Below are 15,990 nucleotides of genomic sequence, written 5' to 3' on the forward strand. Positions count from 1 at the left end.
TGCATCCCCAAAAGGACAGAAGCCACACACGTACCCAGAACTCCCCCGTCCCTGCTCCGTCTGCTCTCTCCTTCGGGATCTGGAGTGCGAGGCTCGGGCCTCCGCAGAACCATCCGGAGAAGCCTGTGTGCTGTCTGTCGCGCGGCACCACGCGCGCTTCTCTCTCGCCTTTCAAGGCCGCCCGGCTCCCCCTTCCAACGGCGGCCTCAGAAGCACTGGGCGGGGTAACAGGCTGCGACCTTTCGCAGAAGCTGCCGCGGGCCCTGGACGCTTTGTCCTCACCTTCCTAGGGTCCGAGCCCCTCCGTCTCCTTGGAGACTAGGTAGAACCAAGCCATTTGCATCGCTAACACCCCATCTGCCGGCCATACAAATGCAAAGGCACCTGAAAAGCTGTCCCCTTCCCCCACGCCCCAGACCGCGGGCTGCGAGGAATTGGGGGACCCCCTCTCTGGAACATCGCCCCCCACCCCCGATCGCTTGGACGCCCCTGGGGCCGGGGACGGCCTCGGTCCTTCCTGGGGTCCCGACCTGCACACGGGAACGGACCGACTTCTCTCATCTCAGAACAGACTCCCCTCCCCCACCTCCGCCTCTGCGGGAAGCCCCTTCCACTGCCCCTGCCCCCCCGCTGCCCTGGAACCGGGCGCTGTCCTCAGGCGGAGACTCTTCCACCGCCAACCTGCTGGCTGGACGAGGGGGCCGCTTGGCCGGCCTCGGACTGCTGACCTGTTTCCAGTCTCAGTCACAGAAAATGCTTCCCTAGGAAAACACAGGGAAACGAGTGCACACCGAGGGCACATGGTTCTGCTTTCCAAGGGGATCAAAGCTTCCCGTTCGGTGGTTCCCCAGCCGAGGACTTCTGCGCCCGAGGCGAGAAAAGCGCCGTTGGAGACGGTCTGGAGGCTGGAGGAAGGGACGCCTTGGGGAATACGGGTGACGGAGGCCAAGGACCCACACGACGCGGAGACAGATCCCCGGGGGGATGAGAGACCCGCCCGATAAGTCGATGGTGCTGAGAACCAGACACCCCGCTCCCTGTCGGCAAGGGGCGCTGTGTGCCTTGGCCCTGAAAGGCCGCCTTCCCTTCTGCTGCCGGGGACGCTGCACCCGAAGCGACACGAAATGCCTGCGGTCCGGCACGTACCGGGGAGCGGTGTCCTCGGCTGCGAAGCCGCGCGACGAGGGTCGGCACGCAGAGGAACAGCGGACAGCTGGGGACACACCATCGCACTGGGGTACAGCCGAGGCGGCGCCTGGGGACGGTCCCGTCCCTTCAGGACTCGTCGATCCCTGGGGAAACCGGGTCCTACTGGGACTCACAAGGGTTCGCCGGACTGCAAGGGGCAAAGAAAAACAAACCCCAGGCGACTCCGAGACCAGGAGAACAGAACTGGTAGCAAAGGGCGAAGGTAACCAGAGGCTCTCCGAGCAGAGGGGACAGTAAGCCTCTCCAGTGCCACCCTGCCTTGGCCCAACACAGTTCTAACCTGACTCTGCTCTCTCTCTTCCTCTTCTTGTCCCAAATGCAGATTCATTGATGGTGCTGCCACACCTGCTGCCCCCACTGCTCTGCAGTGCTTCCCTAGGTCCTGCCACGGTGCGGTTTTAGCCGGGTGACGAGTACAGACAATGGCTTCCGCTGACTTCATAACAGGACACGTCGTGAAAAAGCAAAAAATTTAAGAACAGGGTCGTTTCCAACGAACAGGGAAGTCCGGTGGTGACATACAAATAGGACGATAAGCTGAAGAGATGGCCAACAGAAAGACGCTGCTGGAGGGAGGGAGAGGTGAACGTATGTAGACGCGAGGAAAGAGCTGGTGCTGAGCACACACGTGCAGAGGAGGGACAGACTGCTGCACTGCCGCAGAGGGAAAGGCGGCGAGAGCCAAGCCTGAGGGGAGCCTCTCACCCCAGGATCAGTGGGACTAGAGAACAGGCTATGTGCTGGGCTTTTACCGCTGTTGTTTTCAGCAACCACTTGCTTTTTTATCTTTGTTATTTATTGATTGATGACAGAGACAGACAAAGAGGTGATGGGTACTCAAGGCTGATTTTTTTTTAAATATTTTATTTATTTATTTTTAGAGAGAGAGGCAAGGGAGAGAGAAAGAGGGAGAGAAGTATCAACGTGTGGTTGCCTCTAGTGTGCCCCCTACTGGGGACCTGGCCTGCAACCCAGGCACGGGCCCTGACTGGGAGCTGAACCATCGACCCTTTGCTTCACAGGCGGAGCTCAATCCACTGAACCACACCAGCCAGAGCTCAAGGTTTTATAAAATGTAATACTTTTCTGTATTTTTATGTCTCAAATATAAAAAAAAGTGATGTAAAAATGCTTTATTATGAATAAAAAAAATTGACTCAAAAAGAATGCAAATATTGAATAGTCTAATATCCAGTAGATGATGCCCCAAAACATAAGAGAACCACCGGTTTAAAAAGGCACAAGACCCAGCCACCTTTAGGGCTGAATTCTACCCAGAAACAATGTGCAAGGATAGCACCGTCCACACACCAGACAGCGAGGTTCTTATTTACAGGAAAATGCATCTTCCGAGGGAGAGGTTTAAATTGTAAAAAGAGGACATTTGTGATTCAGCATCAGAAAGGCGATTTTTGCAAAATACTAGAGTAAAAAAGTTAAATGATAAAAAAACTTAATTTTTTCATATACAATTAATTTAACAAAAGTGCTAAATCAATTCAAAAGGGAGAAGAATATTCAATTACTCTAGAGCAACTGGATATCCATATGAAAACAAATAAATCTCTACTTCTATTTCACACTGTGCATTAAAATTAATGTGAGAAAGGTTATAGACTAAATGTAAAAACTAAAATTATCAGGCTTCTAGAAGAAAACCACTGGAGGTTATTTCTATGATCTTAGGTTAAACGAAAATTTCTTGGGTTAGATAAAAAGAGCACAAACTAAAACGAAATAAATTGATAATTGATCAATTTAACAGCAACAGAATTATAACCTGGGCTTATCAAAAGAAAAAATCTTATTAAAGCTGAAACTTTAAAGTTTAATGATGTAACAATAAAGACAAAGTAAAGTTTCTTAACAATCACGTATTTTTCAATTCTTTGGTAACTAGGAATAGAAAACATGTAAAAGCACCATAAATATTACGCGTGGTCAAGAAAATTGAGCGGGACTGTCAGGTGCTGTCCCATAAAGTGACATAAATTTAAATGTTCGAAAAAATAAAGCAAATGCCAGGAGCCGCCGATCGCGTACCTGCTCACTTACGCGTCCTGAGACCATCTGCTGGAAAACTCTCACCAACCCGCCCGGAGGCGAATTCCCCCCCGGCGCCCCGCCCCCTTGCCTCCCCCGCCCGCCCCTTGCCCCGCCCCCCCGCCTGCCGCCCGCCGCCGGCGTCCCGACACTGCGCATGCTCACTGCCGGCGCTCGCGTGAGACGCGCTGGAGAAAGATGGCGGCGCCCAGCGTCCCCACACCGCTGCACGGGCACGTGGGCCGCGGCCCCTTCAGCGACGTGTACGAGCCCGCGGAGGACACGTTCCTGCTCCTGGACGCTCTTCAGGCGGCGGTGGCCGAGCTCAAGCGGTGCGAGGACGCGCGGGTCCCCGCGGGACAAGGGTCGGGCGTCCTCGGGGCGTCGACACAGAGCGGGCCGGTGTCCCTTCCCCTCAGGCGGCTCTGACGAGCGCAGAGCCCCCGGCACGAGCGATCTGACGGCCCGTTCCGCGCCGAGACGCCGCCCTTTCGGTGTTACGGGGCCTGGGGGCCGCGTGGCGCCTTCGCACCGACGGGAGCGCGCCCTCTGGCGACGGGAGGGCGCACGCGCGAGCTGAGGCCGAGACCCCGGAGCGGGCCGAGCTTTCGGAGCCGCGGGCGGACGTGCTCAAGTCGGAAAGGTTCTGGCGCGACGCGGAACCGACTTTTCATTGCCTTGCGAGCAACTTCGTTCTGTGCAGCAGGCAGACTGCAGTTTTACCCAGCAGCTCGTAAATAGTATCACTGACCTGGTGACTTCCTCACTATGAGCTTCAAGTTAATAACAAAAGAACGAGTACCTACATTGTAAACTTTTAATGGAAAGGAATTGGGGCACTTATATGTATTTAAAGATCAAGGCTGGAAATGGGTTGTTTGAGGATGAAACAGCTGTCAGGCCTCAAAGATCAGGTGTGTCTGTCTCTTTTAAACTTGGTCGGATTTCTTCCATGTATGAAATTAACTACTTCTCCGTTGTGGACGACGGCAGTTCTGGGTTAACTGGAAGACGGGAGGTCATGTTTTCTGACTCCGGACACCAGAACAAGTGACAAGCGCAGTGGCGTTGCACAGCGTGCTGTAAAGGGAGCTTTCTTGTAAAGACTGGGCTATTTCTTCTTTTGGAATTTTAATTCTTTATGAAACTGTAACAGTTATTTTCAACTAGAAGCCGCCTGGTACGGTTTAACAGACCTTCCTACAGCGCAATAAAAGTTTGGCAGAGAGTGGACAGGTTCCAAAACTTAGAAACCCCTCGAGTTTGTTGTGGGCAGTTGTTTGGGGAGTTAGGTATTACTGAGACCCCCTGAATCCCATCAAACCTATTTCTGTAATGGGGACAGTTGGTGCTTTTGACATATATATAGGATTACAGACAAGGAGATAAATATTAGGACAAAATACATTAGAACGGAGAATGTATTCAGCAGCATTATTTAAATTATTATTCATATTCTCAGGTGATATACTTCAGTATTTTCCCAATTCAGTATGTAGGGAATTTCTTTGCTGCTCTATAGTTATCCCTACAATTGCTTGCATTTATGAAAGTTATATACTATAAAATGATAGAGAAATGTCTTTTATAAATAAGTATTGTGTAGCACCAAAATAAAATATCTTAGATACGATTTGGTAAAATTGTTATTTGAATCTCAAAAAATACTACTATAATAATACTAACCATATCATTTTAGGATTTAGAAACTAGGAGCTCCTTCTGGAAAGGGCTGATGTCTTTCATATTAAAATGTCCAAACCTCAGTAAACATTATTCCATAGTTATGTAATGTTTTGTAGAAGTTAATCGAAAGCCATCTGTTTTATTACTATTTTATGGACTTAAAATTGCACACCCGGGGGTAGGTTGGGGAAGGGTTTAGTAAAGGAACTAGTATAAATGACCCATGGACATGGACAACGAAATGGGGACTGACTGTGGGAGAAGGGGTGGACTTGGTGGGGGTAGAAATGGGGCAAAAAGTGGGACAACTGTAGTAGAAAAACAATAAATAAATAAATACCCAGATTTTAACAATTTGGAGCTATGCAGTCTGAAATGAGCACAAAGAAGTTGTCAGAAACTGATCTTGGTTCCGCATTCCCTTTACAAAATGCCCGGTGAAGCCACAGAAACTGTCCCTGCTGCAGAGCAGGAGTTGCCACAGCCCCAGGCTGAGACAGGGTCTGGAACAGAATCTGACAGTGATGAATCTGTACCAGACCTTGAGGAACAAGATTCCATACAGGCAACCCCATTGATTAAGAACCAGTAAGTAAAGCAAAACAGAGCCGGAGTGAAAAGAAGGCACAGAAGGCTGTGTCCAAACTGGGTGTTCGACAGGTTACAGAGGTTACTAGGGTCACTATCCGGAAATCTAAGAATATCCTTTTTGTCATCACAAAATCAGATGTCTACAAGAGCCCAGCTTCAGATACCTACATAGTTTGGGGGAAGCCAAGATCGAGGATTTATCTCAGCAAGCACAGCTAGCAGCTGCTGAGAAGTTCAAAGTTGTAGGTGAAGCTGTCTCAAACATTCAAGAAAACACACAGACTCCAACTGTGCAAGAGGAAAGTGAAGAGGAAGAGGTTGATTAAACTGGTGTGGAAGTTAAGGACATAGAATTAGTCATATCACAAGCAAATGTGACAAGAGCAAAGCCAGTCCAAGCCCTGAAAACAACAGTGATGATATTATGAAAGCTATTATGGAATTAACAACGTAACCATCTAAAAGGAAGGACCCTTTTTTGGTGTTTCAAAAGAGTTACTGCAGATTGGTCTGAAATTTGTACTGTTTCTATCATTAATAAAGTTATGGTTTCTTGTGGGATGGAAAAAAAAAGTCAGAAATTATTTATAAATTTTAAAAAATATTTCCATATATTTGCAGGTGACTGATAATGCTGGAAAAATAAAGATTGAAAGTAGCACAATTGTTAGTTTCTGTAATGTATATCTTAATGCTACTGTGCTAACATTATTTTGTTTTTTAGTGTGGAAATATGCCTTGAAGTGGGGTCAGGGTCTGGCGTGGTGTCCGCGTTCCTAGCCTCCATGATAGGACCTCAAGCTTTGTACATGTAAGTATAAGAATATCAAAATCATCCACATCTACTGAGACATTCACTAGAAGGACTATAACTGTTTCTTGAATAAAATACTTTCTATAAGTAGATAAGTATCTGATAGTGTCTATTTTAGTATAGTAAGGACTCAGACTACAAATTAACTTTCCTGAACATTAACTGCATTTTCAAACCTGTTCCATCAGACTGTAATTACAGAAGCAGCATAAGAATTTTAGGTCATCATTAAATTTGAATTTTCTTAGATAAATACTTTGATTATTAGAAAAAAATTAAGTTACCAGAATTTCGTTTTAGAAAATTTGAGAATATAGAAGGTAGGAAGATAAGACTTACCTATAAATTTTACCACGTGTTCCAGCTATTCCTTCCTTTTTTTCCCATTTCCTGTTTTTTGATTAACATACTATTATAAGCATTTTCCTTTCGAGCATTCCTTTTTCTTTTCCTTTTTAATGGCCACATAGTATTCCTTCACCGCACTCATAATTTAATAAATTCCTTCAGATGTCTTGTTCTGTGTGTTTTTCTACTCATTCACATCATATTAATAGAACACACTTTTTCATCAATATAACAAATCTGTTCTTTCTCTGCTTCATGTAAAAGGAATGGAGTATTCCTTAAATTTTTCAGAAACCGATCTTTCTCATGGACAGAGAATATAGTTTCCTTTCTTTTCTGTTTATAGGTGCACGGATATCAACCCCGAAGCAGCAGCTTGTACCCTGGAGACGGCACGCCGTAACGGAGTTCACGTACAGCCCATCGTCACAGACTTGGTGAGGTGTTCGTCCTTGCCCAGCAATAGTTAATTTCCTTTTCCAATAAGGTCAGGAATATTTAAGTCAAAGGCACTTGAGTTATTAATTTTTAACCCACTAAGCAGTCAGTATACCTCCTAGTTTATGAAGTCGATTCTCAACGGATGTAGCCCTTCTTGTCCACAACTTGCAGGGAGTTTCCATTGGCTTGTCTGCGTCACGCCTCCGTCTGTCACACGACAGAGCACCCAGTTCCCACTGGCTGCAGGCACACCCAACTCCTGGAGCTTAGAGGAGTGACAGGCATCTGGTTCTTTGGCTCTGTTCCTAGGCAGCCTCCGCTCGTAATAGCGAGACACCTGCGTGTCTGTCTATATCTTATTTCTCAGCAGCGCCCCCCCCCCTCCAGACAGGAACCCCTGGGTCACATGCCTGTCTCTCAGTCTGACATTGCTTGTCCTCTCATAAAACGTTTCTCTTGGTTAAAGTTGCATCCAGATCTATCTAGAACGTATGTACAAAATTAGACCTTCCTCCTGTTTTTCTCTTCTAAAAGGGAACCCAGAGTGTAAACATGAGTTGCTGAAGAGTGACAACTCCTGAACATCATCTTCATTCTGATAGTTTCTTTTCCTTATTTTTAGATAAATCCATATAATCTTTATCTGAATGAAAATGTAAAAATATCCATCTCCATTTCTCTTTGTTACTGTGGTCTGCTAACACATTAAAAAAATATTTTTAAAGCTGATTCACTTAATTTATACTCTGGCTTAAAAGCCTGACATTTGTTGAACATTTAGGTCAAAGGCTTACTACCAAGACTGAAGGAAGAAGTTGATCTTCTGGTGTTTAATCCCCCCTATGTAGTGACTCCACCTGAAGAGGTAAGACATGTAACAAAATTTAACTGTTAATGCTATCTGCTGTTTTCTTTCTAAAGTCAAATGAATTCCGTCATCGACGGCAGCTGCTAATTAACACAAACTGCTCTAATCTTTTCCTGTGAATGATTGGGTAATATTGATAGACAAAGGAAAAGGACCTAAAACCAGTGGAAATAGAAACTGAGCCATAGGTATCCTTAAAAATCCCATTCATCCCTGGCTGGTGTGGCTCAGTGGACTGAGCACTGGCCTGCGAACCAAAGGGTTGACAGTTCGATTCCCAGTCAGGGCACAGGCCTGGGTTGCGGGCCAGGTCCCCAGTTGGGAGCATGAGAGACGAAACCACACTTTGATGTTTCTTTCCCTCTCTCCCTCCCTTCTCCTCTCTCTAAAAATAAAATAAATTTTAAAAATCCCATTCAGATTAGGCCATGGCACTTAATTCATGTGCCTGTGTGTGCCCTTTATCATGAAGGACAAATATGCAAAACACTATTTTTAATTGCCCTTAAATTCACATAGAAATTCTTTTTGAAAGTCTCAGGTTTCCCCCTTTCACCGGTATGATCAGGAAGTGGAGAGTGGGTGGAAAAAGATGTATCTTTAAAAATATGATCTTAAAACTGCAGTAATGAAGAGGGGACTCATAGTAACCATTTCCCTATTTAAAGAGAGAATGCGCGAGGCTGATGACACTAGACAGTGGGTCGTGGTGCCTCTTTCGATCTCTGATGGTCATTCTCTGGCAAGGCAGCAAAATACTCCTGGACAGCAGTCACATCAGTCACATATGAGATAGATACTTGTTTGGTGAATGTTGCTTGTCAAAAAGATTAAGTTGGTGATTTTAAGAAGTCTTTCTAATTGGTCACAGGTAGGAAGTCACGGAATAGAGGCAGCTTGGGCTGGTGGCAGGAATGGTCGCGAAGTCATGGACAGATTCTTTCCACTGGTTCCAGATCTGCTTTCGCCAAGAGGGTTATTCTATTTGGTTACTGTTAAGGAAAACAATCCAGGTAATATAGCTCAGTTTACCTTTAACCACTGACTTGGCTGAAATCAGAAGTTATTAATGTCAACTATAATTTGTCAAGTAATCTGGAATGTTATGACTATAATCATTGACAACAGGTGATACAGACAAAACATGTTGAAAGAGGGATTTTTAATCAGTCGATTTGGATTGGGGGCGGGGGGGCAGTTTCCCCATAATTCCTAAACTAATATTCACATACAAAACCTGTAATTTTTTCTTCTAACACTCTACCCTCAATCTTGTGAATTTTTCCTCCTCTAGTGTTCATGCCCTGGGCAGTTCTGCTGCATACTCTTTAATTCATCTGAAGTTCTATCAGGAAAGCTATCTTATGGTACCGATTTTTATACCTCAGTTGGCAGATTACTTTCTAACTAAATTGACCATGATCTCTCTTCTCTTTTTTGTACACCTCAGTTTGATTTCTTTATGTTCCACCTTATATCCTTAGGCCTTAAAATCACATCACAATTGCTATGTGAAGTTTTTAAAATTTTTTTTAACTCCATTTTCTTAGTTCAGTGTCTTTAGTGTTACTTGTTCATAAAAGGGACAGTTTTGCTTTTCTTAATATCCCTAAAAGAAATACTGCTTTATTTACTAATTACTTATTGTAACAAGTATAATTCATGTTTCTGTGCGTCCGGAGCAGGCTCCATACAATGCAGCACCTTGAAAATACAAAGTGTTCACGTCTGTCTTAAGTCCAATTTCATTTTAATAGGAATTTACTAAGTATACATTGTTTTCTCACACAAATAATTTGTAAAGAGTCTGTTTATTATTTATTAAACTGCTTAGTGATTATACACACTTTACTAAATGATTCCTCTGAATTTTACCTTCTCTTTTAATTTCCATTTCAGAAGAAATTATGAAAAACATGAAGATGAAAGGTCTACAGGGAACAACTGCCCTTTGGAGGCGAACAGGCCAGGAAATGCTTTCAGTCCTGAGGTTCAACAGGTCCTGATATACAATATCTGCTCTATATTATATTGAGTAATACATGTTTAATATACATGAGTACGTATTACATTGAATATATGTATTGTATATATGTGTATACATATTTAGAAGCTGAGTGTATTTGCTGTATTTTTAATTGGAAGTCATTTCTTGGTTAACAAGCAAAATTGTCAGAAATCTGCCACATAGAGAAAGCGGGGAGGGGAGGGCATTCTTTTCTACCTAGGACTCAAGCCTACAGAAATATCTGCATAACTGCAAGGTAATATATACATTATATATAATTTGCATTTATATATAAATGATATTTACATTATATGTGAAAGGACATTCACTCCAGCATTACCCATAGTAGCAAAACAAGAAACTCAGCCTATCCGACTGTCATTTAAGGGGCTGGTATCACAGACTGCAGTGCATCCGTGACACCGAACATGAGCCCATCCAGCTACTAAATGAGATGGATCTGTAAACACTGGACCAGCAGGACCCAGGGGAGCTGGACAGGTGTGGGGAGACAACTGGAGACGTAAGTGGGGGACAACCCTCTACCCAGCACTCCGCCGGGACTTTTCTTATGAGAAGCGTAAATTTAAAAATAAAACCTTTTCACAGAGTTCGCCTTCGTGGCTCCTTGGCAGCTCTGCTCCCCTCTCCTGGCCATCACTCTGGCAAGAGCTGGTTCTGATCGGGGACCTGGGGAGGTGGCCTTTCCAGGGGACCTGGGGCCACTACAGTGGGAAGGCCAAGGCACATTCCAAATGGAAGCTCAGCCTGTAAAGAACAACATCAGCTGAGTACACTGAAGATTTACTGGCTTCACTAAGTAATTCATGAATTGGGCGTTCCCATCTAGCAACTAGAAGGCTGCTCAAACAGGCTGTACAAAATGGAACATTTTTCTAGACGGAAAAAGAGTGGATTATTTCACCTGGGGTGGTGAGCACACGATACAAGATGCAGATGATATGCTATAGAAATGTACACCTGAGCCCTGGCCGCTGTGGCTCAGTGGATTGAGTGCTGGCCTGGTTTGAGAGCCAGGTCCTGATTGGGGGTGCGTGAGGGGCAACCAATTGATGTTTCTCTCCCTCTCGCCCTCCCCCATTCTAAAAATAAATTACAATTTTAAAAAAGAAATGTACACCTGAAACCAGCATTATTTTATCAGCCAATGTCATCCCAATACAGTCAATAAAGAAAAATAAGCCCTGGCTGGTGTGGTTCAATGGACTGAGTGCCGGCCTGCGAACCAGAGGGTCGTGGGTTCAGTGCCCAGTCAGGGCGCGCGTCTGGGTTTTGGACCAGGTCCCCAGCTGGGGGCATGTGAGCTGACAAAAAAAATTTGGTATAATTTTGACTCACTCACACAAGATGGTTATTGTTGGCTGTTGTCATATTTTAATTTGATGAGCTAAGAGAAAAAAAGTCTGTGACCCTGACTATATAGTCAAGTATTGCATGTTTTAAAAACTCTTGTGGCACACAAATTGAAAATGGCTGTTCTAAGGTATGAAGCTGCTGGTGTCTGATCAGGTGTTGTCAAATGCTTTTTCACATTTATTGCACTTAAAGAGTTTCTCTCCAGGATGAATTCTCTGATGCTGAAGAAGGTGAGTGCTCTGGCTAAAGGCTTTACCACATTCTTTACTGTCAGGGTTTTTCTCCAGGATGAATGCACTGATGTTTTGTAAAGATTGAGTGCGCAGAGAATGCTTTTCTACATTCATTACATTTGTAAGGCTGTTCCCCAGAATGAGCTCTCTGACGTTGGGTAAGGTGTGTACTTCATCTGAATGCCTTCCCACAATCATTCCGTTTATAGGGTTTCACTCCGGTGTGAATTCCCTGACGCTGTGAAGGGCTTCCCACAATCAATACATTCATAGCGTTTCTCTCCACTATGAGTTCCTTGATGTTGAATAAAAGATGAGTATTCAGTAAAGTTTTTCCCAGTCATTACATTTATAGTTTCTCCCCGTATGAATTCTCTGATGTTGAAGTTAATAGTAAATGCTTTTCCACAAACTTTGCATTCAGAGGGTTTTTTTCAAGTGTGAGTTCTCTGATGAACTCTGGCTAAAGGCTTTTTCCACACTCATTACATTTATAAGGCTTCTCAACAGTATGAATTCTTTGATGACAAGTAAAGTTGGAATGGTCACTGCAATTTTTTCCACATTCACTACAAGTTTTATTTTTAGAATTTCTTCTAATTGTAAGTAAGTCCCATTTGACTTTTTCCAAATGAATCAAGTGTATGTGGTTTCTCTTCTGAATAATATGCCATATAAAAAGTTGAAATCTCAGATCTAAACTTCTCTTAAATTCATTAAAATTATGTTCACTTTCCTCTAAGGATATTTCTTCATAAGAAACTATCACTTGCTGAAAACCACTGGTTTGGGCAGGAGGTTTTTTTTGAAACTTTGCCTATAAAACTCTCCCTTTGCCATTCTTTTTTAATAACGATCTTATTTTTAGAGAGGGGAAGGGAGAAAGAGGAGAAACAGCAATGTGAAAGAGAGGTGTCAAATCCGCTGCCCTCTCACACATTGATCTTTCTCTCCCTCTCCCTCCCTTCCCCCTCTCTAAATAAAATCTTTTAAAAATATATGTCAAAATGTGACACACTCATTTTATTTTTTAAAAGGTTTTGTTTAGAGAGAGGGCAAGGGAGAGAAACATTGATTGGTTGCCGCTCATGTGCCCCCAACTGGGGACCAAATCCGCAACCCAGGAATGTGCCCTGACTGGGTACTGAACTGGCAACCTCTTGGGTTCTGGAAAGATGCTCAACCCAGTGAACCACACCAGTCACAGCGTGACATCCTCCTTTTAAAGATGAACAAGATTAGAACTGGAGAGGAAACATACAGATACAAAGGTTATTAATGGGATGGTCAGAAACAACTTAGGCTTTGTGCACTATACTACCACGGTCATCTTAAATGAGAACTAGTCAAAAAATAAATAATGAAGGGGATGCAGAGAATATCAGAAAATGTGCACCAGGAAGAAATGGCAGAGTGACCACACATGGAAAGAAGCTACTAACGAAAGGGAAAACAGCACCTGGAAAAACAATGTAGAAAGGAGTAACATTTGAATAGGTCCAAATCCGAACTGCAGAATTTGCAGAACTTAAGGCGTTAAAGAGATCTGGGACGTTTTAGATATTCTACTCCTACTAAAAATTTACCCCTAAATTGCACATACAGATTGATCCTCGATCTGAATGAGTGCCTCTAGAGAGCTAAGTATCTCAGGACCTCTTTTGGGGGTTAAAACTAATTTTAGAAACTTGGAATCTTGCTCATGAGAAAAGAAAATGCACAACAAAGTCAACACTGTCATCACTTAATTTTAATATTGTGAAAATCTGAATGCACCAGCGCTATCGTTTAATCGGAGTCTCCCAACTCACTGGTTGGGTCCTCCAAGCTACGGAAGAGCTAAGATACAACACCGGAGAAGACGCGCCCCGACGCAGAGGCGGGGTCGCTGGACTGGCTGGGGGGCGGGGGGGGCAGCATCACCAAGGGGGCCTAAGACCACAGTCCCGTCGGGGAGAATCACTCACGGACGCAACGGCACGTTCAGCGACCACACACAGACGTGCTGATGTGGGGAGATGCTGAGAACCGCAGCGGAGTGGTCACTAAAAATTGGAAGGTCAATACTTAGCCTCCTCATTAAATAAAGATTTGCACACTCAATTAATTTTCAGCAAGTGTTAACACAAGGAAAACTCGGAAAGCTGTAATCATAGTGTCAGGGCAAACGTCAGCGCTCCGCAAGACCTCCACAGACAGCAGTTCAAAGTGAATTCCGGGTCTCCGAGCGAACATCTCAGCAGCCACGGTGCCTGGTGGCGGGCTGCAGGCACAGCCGCCCCTCCCCCCGGCCCGCCCCCTCCCGGCGCAACGTCTGACCCGGGCTGCGGCCAGTCCTTCCGCTGTGGTGGTGGCTGCGACACGCCAGACGACAAACTGCGACTCCCAGAATGCCGCGTGGAAATTCCACTTCTGTCCTCAGGGACTTCCGTTTCCCAGAATTCCCTGGGCTGGGGGCGGGGCCGGAGGCGTCTCAGCCAATCAGAGCCTCGCGCCCATGTCTCCAGGGAAACCGCTGCCTGAGCGGCCCCAGCGCGCTCGGCTCGTGGCTCCCGAGAAGCTTCCGAGCGGCCTCCGAGCCCTGCGGTGCGCGGGAAAGGAAAGACAGTGTAAGACTCGTGCAGGCGGCAGAGGACTCTCTGGTCCTTCTTTGGATACTGCTGCTCCCGCTGTGCGGTCCTGACCGACCACGGGCTTCGCCGCTGCGTGATGCAGGCCCCTCCCCAGCAGGTCCGCGGAGCCGGGGCGTCGGGGAAGGACCACCGCCCTGTGGGGGAGGTGCCGGTGCGTGGAACTCCGCCGTGAACTGGTGCTGGGCTGACACTAGCTCTTTGCCCCAGACACAGCGCTGCTGCAGCGCCAAGGGCCTTGTTGGTGACTGTCTGCACCATTAAGTGACCTTTGCCACGAGGTAGAAAAGGGGTTTGAATGGAGGAAAACACGGCCTTTGAGGAGGGCAGGCGGGGTTTCATGGACAAAGATCTGCTTCCTGAGTGAGCAGCAAGCTGGCCTGTGCAGCTGGACAGGGACGGGGCTCCAGAGCACAGGGCGGGGTTCAGGACTTGCCCCGTTAGCCGGGACACAGGCTCCCACGGCTGAATCTGGCCAAGTCTCCACTCAGAGGTCCTCGCCAGCAACTAATTTATTCTTCGCTCATGTTACCAAACACCTGCCACATGCTAGTCATCACTCTGGGTGCCGGGGAAGCAGGTGGAAAATGAGGCCCTGTGTCCTGGAACCTTCGGTTCTTGCAGGGAGACAGATCATAGATAAGAAAATAAGATGAGGGCAGCAATGGGGATCCAGGGAGGGCCAGCCATAGACATGACTGAGGGAAGAGCTTTCTAGCTGACCAGGTGTGCGGAGGCCCTGAGGTGCGGGTGCCGGAGGGGAGCCAGAGCCAGTGTATCCGGGTGGGCGATGAGGGGCCACTGCGTGCAGGTCTCCTAAGGACAGTGAAGACTCTGGATCTTATTATAAATGAGAGGAACGACAACTGTGATCCTTTTGCCTACTGCGTGCAGAACAAGACTGGGCAGCTGGGAGGACGTCAGGGGTGGTTGGATGGCTATTGACTATATTCCAGGCTGTGGTGAAGTGGCTTAGACCAGGGGCAGGCGGGGGATGTGGCAGAGAAGGGGGCTTGAATATATTGTAAAACTGGACGGAGGGTGGTGTTTTTGATACTGAAGTTTTAGCTTCCGTGTCTCAAAGAACAAAGACGCCGCTTACTGAGATGGGAAGACTGAGGTCTCAGGAGCAGATGGAGAGCTATGCCTCAGACACCGCACGTGGAAGTTGCCCACTGGACATCCTGGTGCTGAGTCTGCTGTGAAAGTAGCTGGAGGTGGGAGAGGAACTCTGTGTTGAGGGAGAGAGCATGTAAGGAGGTGAGCCTGGGGGCACCCCAACATTCACAGGCGGTGCAGTGGGTTGTTAAGGGCTTAGCAGTGGGACATTCAGCCCAAGGCACAGAGCTTTGTCGGTCCTCCCTCCCCACCCCCACCCGTGTCCCTGCCCCTACAGCTTCCCCAAATGGTAGAGCCTGAGGTCTCCTGTGGGAAGATTCAAGCATGGACACAATTTCTGTGTTGTTCTGGTCTTTTAAAGAAAGGATGTACACAAAGCACAGTACTCATCACCTTTAGAAGGAGGCGCCTGAGAATAAGTGTGCACCACAGTGCCGCAACCTGACCCACAGCTCTGCTCTGGGCCCAGCACAGAGTGGGACTCAGGCCAGAGTCTGTGGTGGAAAAGGAAACGAGGCAGGTGGACCGCGCAGTGACTGGGGTCCAAAGACAGCAGCTCACACCTCCCACAGCAGCAGAGCAGAGGCAGAGAGACGGTGAGAGAGAGAGAGAGAGAGAAAGAG

General features: G+C 46.4%; 1 protein-coding gene and 1 pseudogene across 2 annotated transcripts; both read left to right on the top strand.

Annotated features, from left to right (window-relative positions):
- Window positions 1–3,444: 3,444 nt before the first annotated feature.
- On the top strand, window positions 3,445–11,947 carry HEMK2 (HemK methyltransferase 2, ETF1 glutamine and histone H4 lysine). 2 transcript variants are annotated; one of them, XM_090271133.1, is made up of 7 exons: window positions 3,445–3,584; window positions 6,254–6,340; window positions 7,038–7,128; window positions 7,914–7,997; window positions 8,872–9,013; window positions 9,900–9,999; window positions 10,396–11,947. In XM_090271133.1, the coding sequence occupies exons 1-7, from the start codon at window positions 3,451–3,453 to the stop codon at window positions 10,472–10,474; spliced, it is 717 nt and encodes a 238-aa protein (XP_090127259.1). In that variant the 5' UTR covers window positions 3,445–3,450; the 3' UTR covers window positions 10,475–11,947. The 2 variants fall into 2 exon arrangements, with proteins under 2 accessions (XP_090127259.1, XP_090127268.1); XM_090271142.1 differs by lacking the exon at window positions 10,396–11,947 and having other exon boundaries at window positions 9,900–10,079.
- LOC150020464 (nascent polypeptide-associated complex subunit alpha pseudogene) lies at window positions 5,116–6,034 on the top strand (annotated as a pseudogene).
- Window positions 11,948–15,990: the final 4,043 nt, after the last annotated feature.

Source organism: Furipterus horrens, unplaced genomic scaffold (genome assembly GCF_987537825.1).
Source record: "Furipterus horrens unplaced genomic scaffold, mFurHor1.1.pri manual_scaffold_1, whole genome shotgun sequence".
NCBI lineage: Eukaryota > Metazoa > Chordata > Mammalia > Chiroptera > Furipteridae > Furipterus > Furipterus horrens.

What these genes read in the sequence shown, in the direction of transcription:
- HEMK2 (XM_090271133.1), top strand. Translation starts at nt 3,451, where the DNA reads ATGGCGGCGCCCAGCGTCCCCACACCGCTGCACGGGCACGTGGGCCGC. An exon ending in GGACCTCAAGCTTTGTACAT is followed by an intron (nt 6,341 to 7,037) that starts GTAAGTATAAGA and finishes TTCTGTTTATAG; the next exon opens with GTGCACGGATATCAACCCCG. An exon ending in TCAGTCCTGAGGTTCAACAG is followed by an intron (nt 10,000 to 10,395) that starts GTCCTGATATAC and finishes CTGTCATTTAAG; the next exon opens with GGGCTGGTATCACAGACTGC.